This window comes from Spermophilus citellus, assembly GCF_964194105.1.
Source record: "Spermophilus citellus genome assembly, chromosome: 19".
In the NCBI taxonomy this organism is placed as follows: domain Eukaryota; kingdom Metazoa; phylum Chordata; class Mammalia; order Rodentia; family Sciuridae; genus Spermophilus; species Spermophilus citellus.
Window position 1 is genome coordinate 10,397,591 of NC_138201.1, and position 25,943 is coordinate 10,423,533.

The window sequence follows — 25,943 nt, forward strand, 5'->3', positions numbered from 1 at the left end:
GGACAAGAGAAGAAGTCAAAATATATTTATTAATAAGAGAAAAAGTCAAAATATCCTCACTATAAATATAATGATGCCAGAAATATATGCATGTGGGAAAGTTTTCTAGCAAATAAAATACACAAAGATCACAAAGTTGTTCCTTTAAAGAAAAACAGAAAGTAGAGAATGAGAAAAGGAACCAAGGAGAGTGAACTCTGACGTGGTGGACACCAGTTTATTTGACACAGAACATGATTCGAGCATCTGATATTCCATAACCCCCAGGGTTTCCCAGTTCTCTGTTACAAAATACAGCATGCCCTGGATATGGTTAATCCAAGGTCTCTTTCTTCTTCTATACCCAGAGTTAAACAGGTTTCCCCATTTAGTACATATTTCACATTCACCAGAGGCTTTGGGGAGAGGGGTAAATAGGGCTTCTAACTGCCCCTCTGAGCCAAAGGCACTTAATATTAAAAGATAAAGCACAGTAGAGTCACCCACAGACATTCCTGGTTCAGAGTACTGAACAGTAACATACCATCGCTGGTCCACGTGGGATTCATCATAACAATGTAAAAGACACCGATTTCCTTGGAAAAACAAAGTGCAGTGTGAATATAAACAACTCACCCCCCTCACCCTCTTCTGAAAATAATACTTAGAACTCTCACTTTACATGATTAGTATCACCCCAGGTTCACACACAGGAAAAAAAATAGCTAAAAAATAATCTGTCATAAATTTTCACTATGCAGTAATGGTAGAATCTGATACCATTCACAGAATCTGAGAACCTCAGAGATGATGTTGTCCATCCTCTCCTTCAATATGTGAAGAAACGCAGGCCCAGGCATGCACTGTTGGCCCCGGGATCTAATCCTGTAATGGAGCCAGGGTAGGACACAGACCTCCGGAAGCTCAGTGCAAGGCCCCTGCTCTCCCCTTCCTCTTATTTAAAAGGTTCTCAAGAGTAACATACAGCAATGATCTGTCAAGATGCACCACACCATAAAGCGCATGTGCTGACACAAGCCAGCGATTTGGTCTTGCAAGACAGTTCCTTTGGCCACTGGGCAGATATGTCACCCACCTCCATCTCGGGGTGGGAATTCTTTGCACAAGACTGTTCAAGGTTCTGAGGGAAGCCGAGTGCAGGTGAGAAACCAACTTCCTGGATTTGGGAAGGCTCCTCTTGGCTGTCAGTCCCTGGTAGGCAAGTGGTCGGCAGCACAGCGGAATCCCAGATTGGAGGCAGAGCTGTCGGGTGTGTTCTGGCTCCGCGCGGCACAGCGATACCTATAGCAGTAGGTCTGTGCAGAGAGAAGAGGTGATGTAAGTGCTTCTGGAACCCTCAACTTAGGGCTCAGGGCTCTGAACTGCACAGAGGCACCAGCTGTGGACAAGCAATGCCACCCGCAACTGGATTTCCCCACAAAGCTCCCTTGTGATGCTTACCGGGCATGCTCTGCAAAAAGCAGCCTGCTCCGGTTAACCTCACCCACCAGTGTCATTGACCTTATCTCTCTCACTCACACACACACACACACACACACACACACACACACACACGGAACAAAGAAGCTGGTGTCATCATTACTCATAACAGCAAAAAAGAAAACTATACACCCTTGGTAACTTATGGCACACTGATATGAGAGTCAACAGCCACTGAAAATCGTGTTCTTATGCAATTATTTAATCACACGGGCAATTCTCATGCTGTGGTGTTAAATGAAAAAGAACACTAAATGGTATATATGGTTTGACCCCCCATCTGTATAAACACAGAAGCCAAAGTGGAAGGCAACTGGAAGACTTAGAACACACTACTATATATGAGGTCACTACCTTTGAGCAATAGGGTTTCAAATTTTCTATATAGTATGCATATATTAGTTTTGACATTATAATAATAAAGACAAATGGCAATCAAGAAAACATTAAGAACAACATGACAACATCACTTACAAGCCAACAGACTGCCAAAAATTAGCAGGAATACCACAGACAAGCAAGGCTGTGGGGAAACACTGCTTTAAAAAAAATCCTTGTGAAATTGAAATTACAGTAACTCATGGAGCTATACAGTTGTGTGTTTTGTTTATGTATAAATTGCGAAGAGCAAGGTACAAGTACATAAAGGCACACAAACTCACTGAGCACCGAGTACATGCCAGGCAAGGTGCTGGGTGTATTCCTCTGTTATTTCATTTGATTACAAAGTCTGGAGACACTGAACAAGTTATTTAAGATGACAGAGTTGACAAAGGAAGTAAGATTCCAACTCAGGTCTAAGTATGGCGTGCTTGCCTCCCCAGCAAGATTCTGCACCCCTGGAAGGAAGGGTACCACCCTCTTTTCCCATCATACAACACACAGGTCCTGCAATGTACACACACACACACACACACAAAAAAAAAAAAAAAAAAAAAACATATTCAGGACAGCACACAGTAGGTATTCAGGGAATGAGGATAGATCACTGGATACAAACACTTCAAAAGCTCCCCGATTCCAAATATAACTAGACATAAAACTGGGATTGTTCTGTGATCCAACATAACTATAAAAATAAACTAGCCATCCTGCGCATCATGAGCACAAATTCTGAGCTGACGGGGTCAATCTCGGGTCCCTGCCAGCTGGGTCAAGACTCTGCACAAGAACCATGGAACTCATGCAAAAGAGATAATTTGTGGAAAGGAAAATAGGTCGGCATGGATAGTTAAAAAAAAATCTCTATTATTCTCTCTTCTCTCACAAAAGTCAAAGGCTTCTCATCTTCATAAAAATTATCTCTGAAGTTGACAGAGCAATTATTTAGAGCCCTTCCACCATAAAAAGAAAGACATTTGCTTTCTGTTCTAGAGACAGAAAAACAATAGTGACTAATCTTCTCATGTTCTTTGTGGCCAGAGACGAATATGACATATTACCTCAGGTAGACAAAGAGACAATGAATTTTAAAAAGTACTTAAAATAATAGAAAATGAAAGGCATCTATCACTGTTTGACCCCAGCAGCATGGAAGCTCTCAGACGTTGAGAGGTGGCCATATGGGGGGACACAGTAGAAACCTCACTCCACACGGGCTCTACCCATGGGCTGCAGGGACACAGCAGCTCCCACAGGGTGCCAGCAGCCACAGTGCATCAAGGATCAAGTTCCAGGGGAGACAGGCAGGCAGACAACTCTGACGTTCCTTCGCCGTGATTGTGTCACATGTGTTGAGAAACAATCCAGCATTTCCTGATCGCCTACTGTATGCACCGAGAGATGAGATCCAAGCCAAGGCCCAGTCCAGTCTGCTAGAGAGCACAGGCTGGTTAGGAAACAAAGAGCACACATCGAACAGCTACCAAACATGCTCGGGTTACACCACCTCATCACAGGGGTGAAAGAAATGGCCTTGCAGAAGTCAGGAGAGGCAATACTACAATATCTGTGGAAGGCAATACTTGACCAAGGTGGGACATATATGATTGCAACAACAGTTCTCTGACTTTGGGACACACAAGAACAGCCCAGAGCACTCGTTTAACATAGAGGTTCCTACGCCACACACCAGGAGATTCTGATTTCCTAAGTCTGGTGTGGGGCCCAAGAATCTGCATTTGTAACAAGCTTCCTCATGGGGCACACTGTGAGTGGCCCTGATTTATAGGATTTAGAAAGGAGGAAGGAAGAAAGAGTAAGTGGAATCAACAATGACGTTAGAAGCATGAAAACGAAAAATGTCAGGCAAATTAAGAAGATGACAGCAAGACCATAACCTGGCCAAGTCACAGCATGCTTTATTTATTCATTAAATATATGACAGCTTCTAATATGCTGGATGCTATTTTAGGCATGACGGATATAATCAGAGTAAGACAAACAAGATACCTGTTATCAGGGACCTTCCACAGGGAGTGGCTGGACAATAAAACACTGATAAACCCAAGACTATTTCTGGCAGATGTCATCTCTGAAGAAAGTGAGGCAGAGGCTAGGGTTTGGCTCAGTGGTAGAGTACTTGCCTCGCACGTGTGAGGCATTAGGTTTGATCCTCAGCACCACATAAAAATAAATAAATAAAATAAAGGTATTGTGTCCATCTTGAACTAAAAAGAAAGAAAGAGAAACAGGGAGAGAGGACTGAGAGTGACGGGGGCAGCTTGACCTGGTGTTCTGGAAAGAGTGCTGAGGCCGTGGCACGTGAGCTGAGTTGCCCAAAGGCTTGGAGAATGGGGATAGCCATGACTGGTACAAAGATAGGTAATGATAAGAGGCAGGAAATGCAGGTGGATAAAAAGGACAGAGTCACCTTACACTACTCTCAGCACAGAGAGGAGTTTGGACTTGGTAGAAATGAAAACTGTGGTGAACTTATATTTTGCTGATTTACTCATCAGCAAGGGCAAAATCCAAAGCTCCTTAATATTTAACCTTAGGCAGAGCCTTTCCGGATCGGTTCCCTCCTGATAAAATGGAGCTATTTCCAGAACTGTTAACACACCTCACCTTTACCTTTACAAAATCATGTAAAGCACTAGGCAAATGAAGTCCTTATAACTGTTACTAACACTCTTGATCACACAAACTCACTTTGCTTGTCTTATCTGACTTCTTGGGTCACCTCCTCCTCACTAAGACAAGGGAAGCACTGGCCAGCTTTTCTTCGTCAGCCCTTAGAGATGCTGTGTTTGACCGTAGGAAAGTTTTATTTTTCCATCAATGGCAAAGCTGAGTGGTATCTCCAATGCTATGATGTAAGACTCTGATTTCTGTTGAATGGGTCTATGCCCATGTACTACAAAACCCAAGATTTAAGAACTCTGAAGAACTATTAGTACTCATCCAGAGCACTGTGTTGAGAAAGATTTTCCAGCTATGCCGTAGAAGAAAAGAAATCTGTGATAGATTAAAAAAAAAAAAAAAAAAACTTCTACCATGGCCATATTTGAAGGAAAAATAATTCCTTCATTTTTAAAATAAAGTACATAAAAAGTTTGACAGAAAACCATCAAATGGCAGGGCACAGTGGCACACACCTGTGATCCCAGGGGCTCTGAAGGCTGAGGCAGGAGGATCGAAAGTTCGAAGCCAGCCTCAGCAACTTAGTAAAGCCCTAAGCAACTTAGCAAGACCCTATCTCAAAATGAAAAATAAAAATGGCTCGGGATATGGCTCAGTGGTTAGGCACCCCTGGGTTCAATTCCCACTACAAAAATAAAAAGAAAAGAATGCCATCAATAGTAGAAAACTATCAATAGATTTCTTTAGGAAGAAGATGGATGATTTTTGATATTTTCATTTTTATCTTTATATTCATTTTCCCATTTTTATGCAAAAAAAATTTGCTAATACAAAGAGAAGCTTAAAAAAAGAAAAGTGAAGAACTTAATCCTTAAAACAAGTCTCACTGCAATAAACCTTGAGAACCCAGGTTCATTACCTGTGAAGAGTCAATTCCCACCATCATTCCATTTCAAATGCACTCATTCACTCTGCAAATATTTATTAATAAGCTGTTCATTTTAAATGTTAATAACGAGCAACTAATAGAGCAGACAATTAGAAGAGTAAATGGCCTGCTTATAAATGCCCTCACTGCTCTTTCTTGTTTATCCTAACTCTACTTTTAGCACTTTCACTTTTAAAAGTGGCTGAAAAATGGGTCATTCTATTAATTAAGAACAGGAGTAGTAGGAAGGGCCTGTTTCAGCCCCATTTCATCAAAATAGCTAATTACTCTGTGAAATTGGTCTCCATATCTGTGCTAAGAATTTGACCCTGGACTCAGAAAATCAATCCCTTTAAGATAATGACTTAGCAGCCTTGGGGCTCTGCAGTCAAGTGGGACCTTAATATTGCTCTTGTGAGGGAAAGGTTATTTTTAAGGTAATTGCAGCACGTCTGGAATAAAACCTTCTAGGGAACCATGCCCCACCACCCAGGTCTCTGGATTTCCCACCTACAGCTCTTCTGACTGACACCAGACCAGCTCCTTCGCTCACCATCTTGGTGGGTGGGTGGGTAAGCATTTCCTCATGGACTGCTCTCAAGACCCCAGAGGTTCAATCTAACACCACCAACAACCACAAAACTAGTATTTCTCAAAAACCTACTATGAGAACTGTTCTAATAACATCAAATGCGTATTCACTCAATTAATCCTCTCAATGATCCTATGAGGAAGGAATTATTTGTATCTGCATTATATACAAGAGGAAAAATGGAGGTTGAGATGTTAACAGTGTCCCCCTACGGTCACACTGCTTCACAAGCATGGATCCAGGATTCTAGCCAGCTGAATCCCATCCCCACCTCTGCTCCTAACTTACATTCTGCTGCATCACGGCTTCTATGCCCTCATCTCCTCACTAAAGTTGTACTTTAGACAGATTTTCAGAAACTTATGGAGGTCATCAGAGTTCACTTTCCCAGGCAAACTAGCTGTGGCCCAGGATCAAAAAGTAAGCTATCTTCTGTGAAAGGTAATTTTTCTCCTCTCTCTCTTTTGCTTTGCTTTTTGAGACTATGTTGCCCAAGCTGGCCTTGAGTCCCAGTCAAGCAGCTGGGATTAGAAGCCCATCACAGAGCCTGGCTCTAAGCAAGGTAATAATAAAAAGTAAATTATATTTTTCTTCCTTCTTATTGAATTCCTTTCTTTTATTGATTTGTCAGCTATGACATGACAATATTTCTAGAATTCTAACTATTTAGGAGTTTGGTTTTGGTTCCTTCTTCAAAACAGAAGGGGTAAAACAATTATAATAAAGATAATGATTCAGGATAAAGATGAGAGGAGTAATGTGTGTGTGCGTGCATGTGTGTGTGTGTTTACTGGAGACTGAACCCAAGGTCTTGAACATGGTAGGCAACCACTCTCCCACTGAACTGAATCCTCAACCCTCTTTATTTTTTAATTCAAGACAGGATCTCACTAAATTGCCCAGGCTGGCCTTAAACTTGAGATTCTCCTGTTTCAGCCTCCCAAGTAGCTAAGACTGTTAAGATTTATGTTTTCTTTTTTATCAAAGTTAAACCTGCAATGCAACAAAGTCATATTTACTGTTTCCCGGGTGGAGCAATCTTAAGTTAGGGAAATGTCAGATGGAGCCATCTTAAATTAAGAAATCATGTGATCAGAATGGAGCCATTTAAAAAATTCTCTAACAGGTACCTAATCACAACTGGGCCCTGGTCCATGCCCACCCCAATTTTAAAATTAGCTAATTGTGTAGACTGTACCCCCAAACTCTTCCTATCAGGAGCAAGGGGCAGTACCTCATTAGGGTAAACCCTGGTGGACTGCTCGCGCAGGCAGGCTTGCTCCCTGGTTTCCCCTTGGGAGGGCACCTTTCTGCAGAAGGAGCTCTGCCAACCCACTTCCCAGCATGTGTTTGGTTTCCTCTGGCACTAAATATTACTAAACTTTTACCAAGTACTTAGATATGCTGTCCCATTTATTCCTCATAAAACCTCAGAGTGACTGTGATTATGATGTGCCTCTTCCAAATATGAAAACTGAAGATTGGAATTTGCCCGAGGTCACATACCTAGCAAGCAACTATTGTGGATCTCCATCCCAGATCTAATTCCATAATTCATTTCTTAATCATTTCGTAAAAGCTGCCACTCTTAATCTGGTAGAAAGGCTAACACTGCTCTTTTCCTAAATTCATTGAAATAACCACAAAAACCTATAGTATGTACAATTTACTGGCCAAGATCATGGCATTGCCATTTTTCTCTGGAAAAGGCTGTAATTCCACTAAGTTTTGTCATTCTCTATTCTTTTCTTCTGAGGATAGTCCCATCGCTCTGAGCCTGACTAAATTCAAACTTACCCTTCAGGTGGACTAAGAAAAGTTTAAGTTATATAAATAAAAACTTTAAATCCACCACTATTTTTATTTAATTTATTTATTTTTGGTACTGGGACTGAACCTAGGGGCACTTAACCATTGAGCCACATCCCCAGCCCTTTTTATATTTTATTTTGAGACAGGGTCTTGCTATGTTGCTCAGGGTCTTGCTAAGTTGCTGAGGCTGGCTTTAAATTTGTGCACCTCCTGCCTCAACCTCCCAAGCCACTGGGATTACAGATCACACCTGGCTTACCACTAATTTTAAACAAAGACTTCTAGCTAATAAATCAAAGGAGAGTGATAAAAATTAATTAGCCCAAAAAAGACAAGAATAAAAAAAGTAACAAAAAACAGATGAGACAAAGAGAAAAACAAATATCAAGAAAGCACATTTAAGTCATCCATATCAATAATCACAATAAATATAACTGACCTAAATACCTCAATTAAAAGGCATATTGTGCCAATTAATTCAATAACTTGAATAAAATGGACAAATTTCTTTACAGTTACAACTTATCAGAACTTAACTGAGTAGAAACACCCTATATAACCCATCTATTAAATAAATTTATAGTAACAACTTGTTGTGGTTTGAATGTGGTTTCAGTGTCCCTCAAGACCTCATGTGTTGAAATTTAATCCCATTGTAAGGTATTAAGAAGATGGAAATTTAACCCCACTAGTATTTAAGGTGGGGCCTTTGAGAGTGATTAGGATTAGATAATGTCATTAGATAGAGACCCCATGATTAAATCTTGGGGGTTTTATAAGAAGGAGGAGAAAGACCAGCACACACACAGATATGCCCCACATATAGACCCCCATATCTTGCCTTTGGATGCCCTACACCACTCAGAACTGGGCCAGTAAGAAGGCCTTCACCAGATATGGCCCCTTGACCTTGGACCTCCAGAACCATAAGGCAAAATAAACATCTTTAAAAGTTAGTCTGCCTCAGGTATTTCATTATTATAATGAAAAAAAAAAAAAGACTGATACACAACTCCAGGCCCAAATATCTTCACTGGGGAATTTCATCAAACATTTCAAGAAGAAAAAATATTATTTTATATGAACTCTTTCTGAAAATTAAAGAGTTCATTCACTCTATGAACACAGCAATTCCTTGTACTAAAACCAGATAAGAATATCAGAAGAAAACAATAGACCTATACAAACCACAAACTAGATGCAAAAATGGTCAACATGTTAGCAAACTGAGTCCAAACTATGTAAAAAGGATAACACACCATGACAAAGTGGGATGTATCCCAGGAATGTAAGTAGAGTTTAATAAGTAAAAATCAATTAGTATAAGTCATCATATTAACATAATGAAAAGACCAGTTACCTCAATAGATGCAGAAAAAGCATCCATTGCTAATTCACATCTATTGCTAACTTAAAACAAAAACAAAACAACACAAATAAACTAGGAACAGAAACAAGCATTCTCACTCTAATAAAGAACATCATGAAAAAACTGGAGCTAATACCATGCCTTATTTAAAAAAAAACTGAACATTTATTTCCCAAGATCAAGAATGAGATGTGTATAAATGTCTGCTTTACCATATCTATTCAATATTATCCTGGAAATTCTAGATGATGTAATATACAAGAAAAAATGATAATAGGCATCCAGATTAAAAATGAAAACTGTCTATATTCGCTACTCATATGATCACTTTTGTAAAAAAACTAATAAAACCCATAAAAGCACTACTAGAACTAATAGAAGAGTTTAGCAAGGTTGAGGAGAACTCAAGATGAATACCAAGAAACAGTTATACCACATAAGTACATTTTATAAAAGTATATATTAAGTTAAAAGACATTTTAAAAAGTCAACTGGGGGGCTGGGGATGTAATTCAGTGGAAGAACATGGAACTGATATATTTTACTGTTCTTTACTTATTTAAAATGTTTGCTTGTTTTATAATCTTAATCTTCCCTACTGATTCTTGATAGAATAATCTGGTTCCTAATTATTCAGATTAAATAGACTCTCAATTAAGAAAAGTGCCAGATATCAGAGACATAACTGGTGATTTTCGGGTTTTGAGACACTACAAAGAGACATTCACCTGTTTTCCATTAAAGTCTGATTCCCCAGCAAGAAGACTGAAATATACTTGTAGTAACAATTTTAATAAGATAAATAATCTGGAACTAAAGACTGTGATATGTATATGAACAAATAAATATATTAGAACACATGTGGTGATGCTTTTAATTTTAAATTAAAAACAGGATTTTAAGGTGGACACACCTATAGTCCCAGCTATTCAGAAGGCTAAGGCAAGAGGATCACTTGAGCCCAGAAATTTGAGGCCAGCCTGGGCTATATAGAGGAACACCCATCTCAAAAATAAATAAACAAATAAAATAAAAAGGCTTTTATGAAGCTAAAATTGTCTGCTTCTTGTTATAATTGTAGGTGTAAATAATATATTGAAGTCAATTCTATGAACTTCCACTTGAATCAATGGATTAAAATTCTAAGTTAGGGGCTGGGGATGTGGCTCAAGTGGTAGTGCGCTTGCCTAGCATGCGTGAGGCACTGGGTTCGATTCTCAGCACCACATAAAAAATAAAATAAAGATATTGTGTCAACCTAAAAAACTAAAAAATAAATATTAAAAAAAATTCTAAGTTAAAATGCAGAAGGCACATTTACTGCAAACTCACACCTGTACATAATCTAGAGAGATTCTCTTTAGGACAGCAGTTCCCAACCTTTGCTGTAGATTTTCAATGCCTAAAAAAAATCCTGATATCCATGTGACACCCCAGAAAAATCAAATTAGATGAGGTCTGTGGGGTTGGGGGCAGGCATCAGCACTTTTTAATAGATCTCAGCTGATTCCAAAGTGAAATAAAGTTTGAGCGCTAAGACTTTAGGGCAAAGTTCACTAGTGCTTCCATTATCAAATTAGTAACTTAATTTAGAGCCATTATAGATAGTTTTAAGTCTCTAACAGCCTGTCTGAGTAAAATACCGTGCAAAGCTTCTTGGCAATAACCATCTTCTTATAGGGACAGAGATAGAAGCTAAAATTCTATGACTAGAAGAAAAAAGGGAGGAGATAGGAATCGATTTCAAAATGCTCCACCGAGTTTACCCAAGAAAACACAGTCACTCAGACTAATCAAGAACTGTCAGCTTGGACTATGAAATTAAGCCCAACCAGCAGACATGTTCTCAAACAAAATGACAGAATGACACTTATCTCACAAGGCACATCTTTACATCTGGGGTGCCTCCATTCTGGTATACCTCGAACACCACCCACTTAAAACTCTCACCCAAATCTTATCAGAGAAATTTATAGAAGGCTCAAATATAAAGGATGTAGTTGTAGAACTTGCAGGCGAGAAAATGTACTAAGCCCACCTTGACACGTGGGACATCAAAGGCCTCCTATAGTATTTGGTTAATAGGCATTAAAAACCTCTACCTCTGCTTCTGCCACTTCTCCCCACGCCTGTGACCAAACTTGACACAACTCTCCTACTTGTGTTCTGGTTTCAGTGGGGATAGGTATGTATGAGCAGAAGTGAGTTTGGGGCTATTTCTATAATGGATCCATAAACTGCCAAAACAAAACGTAGTAACATACTTACCTTATGGCACATGTAGGAACCACCTTTCTTCACTCGGTCTTTCCCAGAAGGAGGGCCTTTCTAAGGATAAAGAGAAAAAAACTCCGTTAGTCCAGACAACATGGGTGCCCCTCACACAGTGGAGAGTCCATTTGGGTTCATCTGGCCATCTTGAGTTTACTTCAACTCTTCATATGCATTTATTTCTACCTGGGCATTGCACCTGTATCCTCACACCTTCCCAAATGCTCACAATCCCAAATGCCCTCCCACTGACTTCTAAATTGCATGTCAAGTTCCCACTCTTTGATGAAGTCTTTGTGACTATAGGGAGCAATCCCCTCTCTAATCCCATTTCTAGCCTAGATGCCTGGGTACAAAGCCCTTTGGAAACATCTCTTGCCTTCTCAATACTGACATGCAAATTTATCCTGCATTATAACTGGTTTATTCAACCAGAAGGCAAGATTTTTTGCATAATATGTTGTTATAATTCCACTCTGCAATACCCAATAAACCCATTGCCAATTTAATAAATTTTTTATTATTGAGGCCTAACTTATAAAGAGTAAAAAACACTTTATTTTATTAAGACCAGAGATTGAACCCAGGGGCATTTAACTACTGAGCCACAACCCCAGGCCTTTTTATTTTTATTTTCAGGGTCTCACTAAGTTGCTTATAGCCTTGCTAAATTGCTGAGGCTACTCTTGATCTGCTGCCTCAGCCTATACCGAATCACTGGGATTACAGGCATACACCAACACACCCAGTTAAAATCACTCCTTTTAAAACACAATATCAATGAGTTTTGACAACTATATACAGCCACATAAGATAATCAAAAATAAAGAATATAGAACCTTTAAAAAATAGATTTGTAGAGTGTCAACTCTGAACGAGGCACAGTTCTGAGCACTTTGCAAATATTAACTCACGTGGCGCCACAACCACTCTGCAGTTAGGTTAGGTAAGTGGCAGAGTGGGATTCACACCCAGACAGCCCTACTCCAGGGTCCATGCTCCCAATCACTCTGCCTTGCTCCCAGTTAGCAACCCAAACTGAAGCAAACTGGGGACAGCCTAAAGGAGGCAAGAAGGAGAAGTGACTGTCATTAAATTAGGATCCAGATTGAGCAGCCTAAAGATGACTGTTTCTTCTAGAAAGAGCATCAGATAACAGGGCAAGGCAAATGAAGATCCGGCAGCTTCCACTGCCAGATTAAACGCCTCAGCACCAGGAAAGCCATGCAAAGGGCATCTGAGAAGTACCAACAAGCTCCTGTGAGTCGGAGCCCCTCAGGGGAGCAGGCTGGGGTAAGGATAGCTATGCTTTTGGTTTGATCTTCAAAAAGACAATAGCACAGCCTTCTGCTCTGTTTATTGAAAACAAGAGAAGCTGGACAACCCTCTTCCTGTCTTGATCTCCCTATTTCTTGTCAACAACCTATTGTCAAGGGCCATTGCATAAGTGGCAAAAGTTACAAGAACCACATTTTCTCCAAGTATGGCTGACGTAGCTGTCCTGTGAATGTAACGTGTGGGCAGAAGTGCATGTTTTCTTCTAAGTATTTCCAGACACTCAGAAACCGTCACAGGCAAAGTCACTGGCTCTTTGTTATTCCTCTACCGGGTCATGGTATTTCCAAGGCATTAAGGGCTTAATGTTAAATTAACAAACTTTATTGATTATAATAGGCAAGCGGAAAAATATAGAAAGCTACATGCAAAAATAAGGACTAGCATCACAGCTTTCTTTCCAGGAATATCCCAAACCTGACAGACATCGCAGCAGAATCCTCTGGTGAGTTTACTATATAAAAGCAAGACAATTCATTGGGCTGGGGATGTGGCTCAAGCGGTAGCACGCTCGCCTGGCATGCGTGCGGCCCGGGTTCGATCCTCAGCACCACATACCAACAAAGATGTTGTGTCCGCCGAGAACTAAAAAAAAAAAAATTAAAAAAAAAAAAAGCAAGACATTCACCAGAGCATAAATGGAAGTATTCACAGCTGTGTATCTGTCCCATAAAACGATCACACTCTCTTGGATTAAACTTGATTGCAAATTCTTTTTTTTTTAGTTGTAGATGAACATAATGTCTGAACATAATATCTTTATTTTATTTATTTATTTTTATGTGGTGCAGAGGATTGCGCCCAGTGCCTCGCACATGCTAGGCGAGCGCTCTACCACTGAGCCACAACACCAACCCTTGATTGGAAATTTTTGAATTACACTTCTTCAGCTGGTTCTCCAAATGCTGTGACCATGTACTGAATGACAGATTAATTCTGATTGAAGCCTCACCGTATCTGCTAGTATGCAAGATTAAATTCTTCCGTCAAGATACATCTAAGAACAAGGAGATGATTTGCCAACAGGAAGATGTGAGAACCTATTCCAATAACCCAAGGCTGCAATCGATCAATGAAACACTCATCTCAGTGACAGCACTACTGAGAGTCATCCCATGTTGATTTGATAGCAGCAGTTAACACTATTCAGCTGGAAAACGTCATGACACAAGATTAACCACAACTGTCGAAAATGCTTACCACTTTGCCAAAAGGCAGAAAAATTACTAGGAGGATGGATTAGATTGAACAGAGTTCCAAAAATTCAGGGTCACTCAGAGCCTTAAAAGTTGTGAATTATTTTACTACTCTACTAATGAAGATTTTTCTAATCTTCATTAATCTTTTCAAAGAACCAGCTCTTTGTGTCACTGATTCTCCCCTGATTCTTGTGTTTTCAATTTCATTGATTTCTGCTCTTTTATTATTTCCTTCTTTTTGCTTACTTTGGGCTTAGTTTGCAGGCTTTTTCTCTTTTCCTTTCTTTTTTTTTTTTTTTCCTCTTTTGGTGCTGGGCACTGAACCAGGCTAAGCACCTGGTGACCTTTCCTCTTTTGTAATGTATACATGCACTGCTACAAATTTCCTGATTAGTGCTGCTTTTATCAAGTCCTGCAAATTCTCATGTTGTATTTCCCTTTTCCTTCCATTCAATCTATGGCTTGATTTGCCTTGAACTTCCTTTATGACCCAAGGATTAGAAGTACATTGCTTATTTCTATGTGTTGGGAGAGTTTCCTATTACATTTGTTATTGATTTCTAGTTGGATGTTACTGTGGTTAGAAAACACATCCTATGTGATTTCCATTTTTAAAACTTTTCTTAGTGATGTTCATTTTATGGTATATGATATGGTCTATCCTGGTACACATCCCATGAGCACTTAAAAAGAATCGGTATTTTACTATTGCAGGGTAAACTGTTCCAGAAATGTCAAATAAATAGATCCTGTTGGTTGACAGTATTGTTGAATTCTTCTATATACTTGCTAATTTTCTAATTGTACCATTAATTGTTGATAAAAGGGGAACTAAAGTCTCCAACTATTCTTGTGGATTATTCAACTTTTCCTATTTGTCTTTGCTTCTCATATTTCAGGTATATTCATTAGGCCATAATATTACTCTGTCCTCTTAGTGGAATAAACATTTTGTCATTAGATAATGTCCTTCCCTGACTAGTAATTTTCTTTCCTTTGAAGTCTTCTTTAAATGCTATTAATATAGCCATTTCTGCTTTCCTATGAGTAATGTTTGCATAATATCTTATTCCATTTTCAACTTGCTTCTATCACTATACATGAAGTGAGTTTTTTGTAGATAGTCTATTATTGGACTTGTCTTTTAATGTATTTAGACCATGTACTTTTAATATAATTTTGATGTTGAGACTTACATTTGTGATTTTATTTCACTTTTTGTTTCCCATCTGTTACCTATTCTTTCTCCTGCCTTCCTTTGGATTTCCTCAAACAATATTTTGTTCAAGAATTCCAATTTTTTTTTTTTACTATAGGGCTTTTAGTGCATCCCTTTGTATAGCTTTTTTTTTTTTTTTTTTTTTTTTTGTAGTTGTAGATGGACAGCAGGCCTTTATTTTATTTGTTTATTTTTATTTGTTACTGAGGATCGAACCCAGTGCCTCATGCATGCAAGGCAACCCTCTACCACTAAGCTACCGCCCCGGCCCATATATAGCATTTTTAACAGTTACTCTAGGAATGTGTGAACATATGTGAGAGAAATATACAGACACACATGCATGCACACCATCATACAACGATGTAACTGGTAAAATGACACAGTTAATGGATGGTTTGTTTTTGGTTTTGTTTTTTTTCAGCCCTTTAATCAAAGGGCTGAAAAAACTAACCACTAACTTCTGTCACACCACTAACTTCTGTTCTCTATTATTTCTGATAAAAAATAGTAATTAATCACCTTATTATTGCTCTCTATATAATTATTTTTCTCTTATTGCATTCAAGATTTTCTCTATCTCCCAACAGTGTGGTTATGATTTGTCTAGCTGAGTTTCTCTGTTTGTTTATTCTCACTTATGTTCATTGAACTTCTTAAAACTATTTTAAAAAAATCAATGAGATTGGAAAATTTTCAGAATATTTCCTCAAATTCTTCTTATCCCTTTGTCTCCTCACCATCTTGGGCTCCCATGAAACATACTGAAATTATGTTAGAATGTGTGATACCATTGCACAGGACTATTCTGATTTTCTCCAGTATTTTTTTTTTCTGCTCTTTGATTTGGATAACTGCTCTTGATCTACCTTCAGGTTCACTGATTCTTCTATCATTTCTAATCTGCTACTAAGTTCATCTATGGAATATTTCATATCAGTTAGTGCACTTTCCAATTTTAGAAATTCCATTTGGTTCTTTTTTAAAATAATTTCCATTTGTCTGTTTGTAATTCCCTATTTGTTGACTCACAATATATTTTGTGCTAATTCTTCAAATGATATATTCTTCTTTAGTTCTTTAAATATATTAGTTGCTTTCTTTTTCTTTTTTTTTAAAGAGAGAGAGAGAATTTTTAATATTAATTTTTTTTAGTTTTCGGCGGACACAACCTCTTTGTTTGTATGTGGTGCTGAGGATCGAACCTGGGCCACACGCATGCCAGGCGAGCGCGCTACTGCTTGAGCCACATCCCCAGCCCCCTTTGTTTTTCTTTTTTGGAGATAAGGTATGTCATATTGCCCAGAATGGCCTCAAATTCCTGGGCTCAAGCAATCTTGCTGCCTTATACTCCCAAGTCACTGGGACTACAAGCACATGATTCAGACTGGCCTTATGTTAGCTGCTTTTAAGTCTTTGTTAGATCCAACATCTGGGACTACTGAGAGTCAGCTTCCATTTAAATAATCTTTTTCCTTAGTACAAGTCACACTTAAGTGACAGTCTGCATTTCATCACATATTAGCTGAAAAGTGGGTATTTATGATGTTCCTACATATAAAATGCAGTGTGTGTGTGTGTGTGTGTGTGTGTGTGTGTGTTGTGTTTGTGTAGATCAATACATAACAGCAACTTTGGACTGTTTTTTTTCCCTGAATTTTTCTGAAGGATGTGGTTTTAATAACTTACCTGAATATTAACCGTTTAATCTGTTTTATCATCATCTGCAAACATTGATGGCTCCGCTCAAATTTTTTATTTTCTAACCTGGCTCCCTTGAGGTCGTACCTGTGTTGCATACTTTAATGTTCAGCCAATTACTTAAGCAAAGGTTCTGATAAAACACCTTGAGCCCATGAGGCTAATAAGGAATAGCATTCCAAGTGTGAATCATCAAATCCCCCAGACCTTCACCTTGCTTGGCTCTCCTGGGTCTTCCCCACCTTACACTTAGCAATGACTGAAGATGGATGGCTGAGCCTAGCAAAGCTTATCCCTTTAAGGTCTCTTACGTCCATGATCTCCCTTTTAAACATCTGGCTGGTCCTCCACCCATTCCACATCAGAACTGCTAACTTGGGTTAGTAATGCTGCAGGATTTCGGGAAGTATTCTGAGGTGAAGCTGATGACTTTAGCTAACAAAGCCACACATATTCAGTGCCCACTTTCTCTATCCGGAGTCAACACTACCACCCTTGGCTGTAAGGCGAATGATTTTTACCACCATCTCAAAGCTACAATATATTTTTGCAGACAGAGGATATGAGATTAGTCCCAGGTAAGAATGTCAGGTATTCCCAACCATTCTTGCCCAAAGGTCTACAATTTTCTCAAGAATAAACACATCTCAATTTTTTTCTGTCTTTGGTAGATTTCCAGTGCCATGTTTGTTTTCTGATTTAGGAATCACTTGATCTCTTCATATTGTAGTTATTGAAATAAGGACCCAACCAAAAATATCCAGATCCCCCAACAAGTATGAAAATTGTTGAAATCTTGGGGCTGGGGATGTGGCTCAAGCGGTAGCGCGCTCGTCTGGCATGCGTGCAGCCCCGGTTCGATCCTCAGCACCACATACAAACAAAGATGTTGTGTCCGCCGAATACTAAAAAATAAAAATATTAAAATTCTCTCTCTCTCTCACTGTCTCTCACTCTCTCTTTAAAAAAAAAAAGAAAATTGTTAAAATCCTGATTTTCGACATGCCGATTACAGAAAAAAATTCATCAGATATTAAGGAAATTTGGTAATATTAAAGAATTACTGTTAAACTTTTTTGAGATTTGAGAATGCCACAAGAATTGTTTACTTTTTTAAAAAGCATACTGAAGTTTTTTTAGGAAAAAATTTCAAACGACATTTGGGATTTGTTTTAAAATAACCCAAAGGTGTTAGATTAAACTAAAGTAGATAATTATTAATGTGACAGCTTTACAATATATCACCTTCGCTAGAACGAACCTCATGTCCCCGAATTCTCTCTCGTTTCTGTTTCTGATGAGGGTGACCTACAGGAAACATTTACTGGGAAAGCTGTGAGAGAAGAGAAGTAGCAGCCATGGTGTTTTCATGCTCAGGAGACTGATGTGCGGACACCAGGCTGTCCTACAGCTCCTGCTACCCTGCTCTGGATCCTCCTTTGGCTTTTGTGACTCTGGGGCAGGTGTAGTCTGAGCCCTGGGATAAAGAACAGTAGATTCGTGTACATGAACCCATATCATCAAGGCTAAAGCCTTGGTTCCAATCCACCTGGATGGACTTGAGGGCATGTTTACAAAGTTCAGTTCACCTCTGCTCCCCCACTGGACATCACCTTTCTTTCCAACTGTTTTCTGCCCAGACCTCAAGTCCCTGCACTAGACTAGAGTCACTGCATAAGGTGACCACTCTGTAACAGATTCTGCGTTTCACACATCTATGTGACTGAATCATGGCTGGCAGAGTGAACAGTCATTAAGCTGATTTATGGGCATATTCTATTTTCAGTTATATTCTAGTATTTTTAAAACAAAAAGCCAAAAAGGTAACATAGGCACAATATGTTAACATTAGCACATACTCTCCTTATAAATGCAGCCATTAAAGAACTCTCACTACTGCTACCTGAAGAGAAAAAAAAAAAAAAAAGAAGAAGAGGTTCAGCGACGGTGTGAATTTCGTACCTTTGAAAATTTGCATTCATGAATTATTTGGGGGGTTATTTTTTTTAAGTTATGGATGGATACAATACCTTTATTTTATTTATTCATTTTATGTGGTGCTGGGGATTGAACCCAGTGCCTTACATGTGCGAGGCAAGGGCTCTCTGCCACTGAGCCACAACCCCAGCCCTACTTATTTGTTTTTTAATGAAAAAAAAAAAAAATAGGAACACATTCAGTGGAATAAAATCCAAAATGCTCTGGCATGCATCAGGGTAGCTCGGGAAGAAGCATCCACCACACAGACTTTCCCTTTATACCCATCACCTCTTGAAACATCAGATGCTGGCTGATAGCCCGTCAGCTACTGGTGGACAGTGGGCAGGTTCGGAAAGACGATGCAGTTTACAACCATTTGGATCCTTCCTGTACCCCTAATGGGAATCAGAGCTTCATAGAAAAGGTGGGAGCAAATGATTTACTTCTGGGGGGTAAGGTCCAGGTAACAGAAATTAGAAAACGCCTTTGGGAAGCAAAGAGTGCAAATTCCCTGCATCCAATAAAATAAAACTTGGACCTTGAAATTTTTCAAGTTTCCAAGAGAATGTTAAAAGACCTTTTAACGTTTATTGATGAAATATCTGCTCAGGTTAGCCAAAACAGATGGTCTACAAACCCTACATCCTTCCTACCTTACATCACTACCATTTATCTTCAAGCCCTGGGACAACAAATTTCTCCTGTTCTTGCAGTGATACTTGACTATTTCTGCCTAATATGCTCATCTGCACTTGTTCATTAAACTCCAATTCATCTTGCATTATCCATCCAAATGTTAAAATGTTATCTTTTGTGTGAAAGAGAGTGGATCTGGGGATTGAACCTAGGGCCTTGTGCATGCTAGGCAAATGCTCTACTACTGAGCTACATAGCCAGCCCTCTTTAATTTTTACTTTGTGATAAGGTCTAAGTTTCTGAGGCTGACCTCAAATATGCAATGCTCCTGCCCCAACCTCCTGAGTATCTGAGATTGAAGATGTCTACCATCCCCACCTGGCCTCAAATGTTCTCTTTTATGAGGGCATTGGCTCCAGTTTCAGACAACCTGCCTGGGTTCAAATCCTAACTCTAATACTGACTATGAGATTGTGGGCCAGTTAGAACCCCTCTATCTCCCAGGCTTCTCCTGTGTAAAATGAAGATAATATTTGAGCCTACTTACTGTATTAATATGTGGATTAAATAATATACAGGAAGCACATAGCAAATAATGAAGAATAAATGTCACACTGATGATACTTTTACAAGTTATTAGTTAATAACTAACTCAGGTTTCCCAAAGGTAACCATAAATTTAGTAATCTTGGTGGCATATAATTAACTCTTCAAATTCTAAACCCTCAGAGACCACTTGGCCTAGTTTTATAAAGGTCAAATTCCCAAATGGCCTCCAAGTTTCTAATAAAATATATGGCATATTAATAACTTATAGGATAAAGACAGACTTTTATATTACAATGAAAGTACTTAGCAAGGTACAGAGGCAGTCACCTCTATACCTGCACACAAATATCCTGTGGCCATTAGACACAGCAGAGTGAACTTCAACCTCCAGGCACTTTTAAAACTCTGAAGATGTTATTTGCCTTTGCACTACTTTCTTTTCCCTCACCCAGCTCAAATTATACCATGAACATCTGAGAGGAAAACTAAAGCTCATTATTTTCAATTTGACAAGGGCAGCTGTCCTTTATTTAAAATATTTGTGAGGAAATCCAGCAATCCTATTGTTACCTTATAAGTGTTTGAATCCTGGGAAGTAATTTTAGATTCCCCCCTTACCCTCATCCCACCATCCGACTGGTCTGATGAGCTTTGCCTCCAAAGAAGATCTCTAAAGGATTATAGTCCATCATCTCCATGGTAACCTGCCTGGTCCAGATCACCAGCATTTCTCATCTGGACCAACTACAATAGCCTCCTAACAGGTCTTGAGGCTTCCAAAATGGTACCTCTACAGTGATAGAAAGAAAGCAGATCAGGAGTTGTATGGGTATAGCAGGCAGAGAAGGGCAGACCAAGGGATTACAAAGTGGCACAAGAAAACGTTTTTAGTGTCCTAAATGGTGATTTCATAGATGTATTTCCCTCTCTCCATCAAAGCTTATCAGCATTAATAATTCTTTAGGGGCTGGGATTGTGGCTGGGTGGTAGAGCGCTTGCCTAGCACGGGCGGGGCCAGCTTCGATCCTCAGCACCACATAAAAATAAAGGTATTGTGTTGTGTCCATCTACACCTAAAAAAATAAATATTAAAAAAAATTCGTTCTTAAAAAATTTCTTTAATGACTTCTATTATAAAGACAGTGTATACTTATGTTAACATATTGGGCATATGTTACTTTAAAGTATTTAAATATAAAGCTGTTTGAAAATGAAAATAAAGAAGATGACTTTCTTTTATTTTTTAGTTGGACACAATGCCTTTTATTTATTTATTTATTTATTTATTTTTATGTGGTGCTGAGGATCGAACCCAGGGCCTTGCACGTGCTAGGCGAGTGCTCTACCGCTGAGCCCCAGCCCCAGCCCCAAGAAGATGACATTTTTAAATAAAATATAAGTCTAGGATTTGTTTCAAATAATCCTGAAGAAAAAGTTACCAGGAACAAGGAAATTGAAAACACAAATAAAACAAAATTAGTCATGAGTTGATAACTATTAAAACTAAATATTGAGGACATTGGGGTTTAATATACTATTTTTTTCTACTTTTGCATGTTTGGAATTTTCTGTAAAAAAAAACAATTTTTTTAAGTTAAAGGATACAAAACTGTGAACCAGGATAAATGAAAAGAAGAAAAGACTATGCTTTCCAGGGCTCCAAAATGTTAGCAATCAAAGACTTCCTTAGAAGTTCAAGTGCAAAAGACTTCAGAGTTCATAAGGACAGATTTTATTCTCCACTCTGTAATCTTGAGAGGTGGGTGTGATCCTTGGAGAGTTAAGCTGCCCTTGCCCTGGTTGGCTGAAGAGGGGCTCCCTGGCACACTTGGCTTCCAGGCAAGCCTTCAAGCCAGCAGATCACACGGGCTCCCACAGGCCTGGTTCCAGCAGCCTGAAGTTTAGGGTAACAGAAAAGTCATCTTGCTGTCTATTTGAAAGATTCCATGCACGCTGAAGCAGCATTGCTGTTAAGTTACCAGGCACTACAACAATAAGCAGCTCAGAAACCGGCTAACAGGAGCAGTGTTTGTATCAACAGAGACAGCTTTGGCTCACCTACCTTGAAAAGGAATTCTCTTTTCAATTATCTCCACCATCTTTTCAGAAATACTTTGTTTCAAGCATCCCAGAATTTAAAATGACTGGCAACTCTGTTAATTATGCTACCTGATATTTACTGGAAGCATCCCAACCCTCATCATCTCATCTGATTCTCACAATAACCATGGAAAACAGGAAGTATCATTATGCCTATTTTAGAGATGAGGAATACTGAAGCTTGGCAAGATGAAATAACTGGGGTGTCAGGTCACACGGCTGGTAACAGAGAACCATCAATCAAAGACCATCACACCACATACCTTCAAACTTACCCACCCCACCTTGCCGATTCCAGTCAGGTTTTCATCACTGTGACCAAAAGACCTGAGAAGAACAGCTTAGAATAGGAAAAGTTTATTTGGGTTCACAGAGGTTCAGTCCGTGGTTGGCCAACTCCATTGCACTAGGCCCAACATAACACAGAACATGGTGGAAGGGCATGGTGGAGGAAAGCAGCTCAGAACAGGACCACCAGCAAACAGAGAGCTCTGCTCACCAAGGGCAAAATATAAACCCAAAAGGACATGCTCCCAGTGACAGCCACTACCTAGATATAGTTACCATCTAATTAAATCTATTCAATTCAACTGGATTAATCCAACAATTAGGTTACAGCTCTCAAAATATAATCATCCCACCTCTGAATACTCTTGCATAGTCTCACACATGAGTTTCTGGGAGCCATCTCATATCCAAACCATAATAGTGCCTAACCAGACCAACTGCCTTCTAGGCTTGGCAGCACCTGTAATGGAGGTGAGTATGTGAAATAATAAAGTAAAATATCCCAATAATTTCATTTTTTTATATCCAGTGTCAACATGACAAAGGATTTTAGGAGTGGGCAGATAAAATCATTAGTTCAAATAAAGCTTTTTCAATCATGTGGAATTTTATTTATCCCCTAGGATAAGGACCAACAAAAAAGAAACTGCAATTAGCTTCAGTTATTGCATGAAGAGAAAAAAGAGGAAGGTGAAGCCTAAAGAAAGGTCAAAGATAGAAAAGCAGAGATCAGACAAAAGAATCGCACATTAAACACATAAACCAAATTAACAACCCCCACGCTATTTTCTCTGTGAAACTAGCACGCACTGTCACAGCAATGACCCTGTTAGTGAAATGAATGAAAACAGTCATTTCCTCCATGCTAGGTTTAAAAGGAAAAGAATTCTCAAAACTAACTAACACCACACCATGATGGCTCTTCATTTCCCAAGAAAGTATATACCTTTCATAGTCCAAGGTTTATGGTAACAATTCTTGCCAGTTTCAGAGTAATGCATAAAACTTGGTACTTAAAATACTAATTCTAATGGTAGAATAAGTGGCACCTACATAAATAACAGAAGCTGATATTTACTGAGCACATGTTCTACCTGGGTATTGTTTTTCTTGTTTTCAATCTGCAAAACAACCTTAGACACAACTTCTATAAGTTGTGTAAAATCACGTAATTTATTACTCAGATAGAAAAATACTTTCAAGGAGTGAAAGGGAAGCTATCAACAATCGTGCCAGGCACAGACAGAAACCATGAATGTCTGGGTACTGAGTCTTTTGTCCCATTTTACAAATGAGGAACTGAACAGCCTGCCAAGGTCACTCAGCTAGTAGGTGGAGGAGCAGAGCTCCGGTCCAGGCTGCAGCTCCAAGGTCAGACTCACCCCTCGGTGAAGTGCACCCTGTGCCTTCAGCACTCTATGCTGCCTCATAGAGTACCATACTTTTTAAGTAAGTCTCTCAAGTGTTTCAAATTGTAGTACATGAAAATTTCTATATTTATGAACCCCTTTCGAGAAAACAGCTTAAATCCAAGGGAAATGTGAGTCAAGAGTTCATATTTGTTTGTATTTTAAAATATTTTTAGTTGCTGATATACACAATACCTTTGTTTTATTTATTTATTTTTATGTGGTGCTGAGGATCAAACTCAGTGCCTCACACGTGCCTGGCATGCCACTGAGCCATAATCCCAGCCTCCACATTTGTTTCTATTCATTAGCCTGTGGATGGAGCCAACATTGCCCCTGGCTCAGTGAGCAACTCTCAGGCTCTCCTGCTCCTTCCACTCAGGGTTATACACACCAAAAGCAGCAACACCTACCATTAGGACATCCGTACTTAGGGCAACACCACTCGTATCATGGGTGGTTCACTGACTCAGGCCACCTGGGTTTTTCTCCCACACTATGGATGCCACTGCTCCACTTCACAAAACTGCTTGGTCGAGTTTCATTGACTGGAATGGTTTTCAAACACTTCCATGGACAGGAATAATAAAGTAATAAATACAGAGGAGTTGACATTTTCCTTTCTTTAAAAAATAAATGACAATTGCCCTAAAATTTCAATGAACCAGAATTCGGGTGGGAAGTGTTTGGAGACTGCTAATAGACTTGCAGTTTAAGCAATGTTGTAGTGCACATTCACATTATACCCCACACAAGCGACATCTACTGTGCTTTGCCCTTACTGTTCTATCTGTCCTCACATGACACAGGACTTGATTTGCCACTCCACCAGGGTCTCTGTTAAATGACACCTCACCTAATCCCTCCTTCCTGTGTGTACCACATCTCTCTCCCCTTTAATCCCAGTTGTGGTGTAACCAAAAATAAATATTTGGTCTTTTCCCAGTTCCTGGCACAGAGTTGCTGAAACCCTTGGCAACTCTAGAATGGACAGCACCTTTCTTCAGTATGCTAATGAGCTGACTCAGGGCAAGAGGGGAGAGTGGACAGAGGAGAGGCCCAGCAAGCGTCAGGATAGAGCTGGGTGCCACAAAGGGAGGGCCAGGATTGGAGGGATGGCACTTCTGGCCCCACCCGACTGGACACTGGGTTTAAATCCCCCATGGCCTATGATTTCTAATCAGTTGAGCTCCCATAAATCCTCTAACAAGAGCAAGATCCTGAGGCGGTGAACATGTGCACGTGCTGGGACAGGGCTTCACCTGGAGAGGGCACGGAAGCCCTGTGCCACCCTTACCTTGCCTGACGCATCTTCCCATTTGGTTCTACCTGGGTTGTATCCTTTGTAATAAGCCAGTAACCACAAACAAAGTGCTTTTCTGAGTTCTATGGTTGTGGGAACTCCCAAATTTGCACTCAGTGAGGACACCCAGTGTCACTGGAGAATTGGGGAACAGGTGTAAGAAAAAAATATGCATTCCCTATTGGAGAAATACCCACACATTTGGTGTCAGAAGTGGTATCAGAAAAAACAAAACACATAGCTAAGCATGGTGATGCTTGCCTGTAATCCCAGCGGCTCAGGGTGCTGAGGCAGGAGAATCTCAAGTTCAAAGCCAGCCTCAGCAACTTATCAAGGCCCTAGGCAACTCATGAGACCCTGTCTCTAAATAAAATATAAAAAAGAGCTAGGGATATAGCTCAGTGGTTACGAATCTCTGGGTTCAATCCCTGATGCAAAAAAAAAAAAAAAGAAAAAGAAACAAACAAACAAAACATACTAGTTCTTACCACTTCCTGAAAAATAATAAATTTATCTTTCTTCTACTACAAGGCAGATAGCTTGACAGCATGCTTTATCATTAGAACTTTAAACAGTGTTTGAGATTAGCGATGTGTAGCTACTTGCTGAATCAGTGGATGACACTGTTATAATTTAGATATGAGGTGTCCCCAAAAGCTCATGAGTGAGGCAATGCAAAGGGTTTAGAGGTAAGAGGATTGGGTTATGAAAGCCTTAACCTAATCAGTCTGTGAATCCACTGATAGGAA

At 39.4% G+C, this 25,943-nt stretch overlaps 1 protein-coding gene across 1 annotated transcript in view; it reads right to left on the reverse strand.

Moving 5' to 3' along the window:
* Positions 1–196: 196 nt before the first annotated feature.
* SUMF1 (sulfatase modifying factor 1) overlaps positions 197–25,943 on the reverse strand; it is an 82,393-nt gene continuing 56,646 nt past the window's right edge. The window contains exons 8-9 of the mRNA XM_081276063.1: positions 11,473–11,532; positions 197–1,295 (exon numbers count right to left, since the gene is read on the reverse strand). Of these exons, the coding sequence (XP_081132189.1) occupies positions 1,185–1,295; positions 11,473–11,532 (171 nt within the window). The 3' untranslated portion in view covers positions 197–1,184. The remainder of the gene's footprint in view (positions 1,296–11,472; positions 11,533–25,943) is intronic.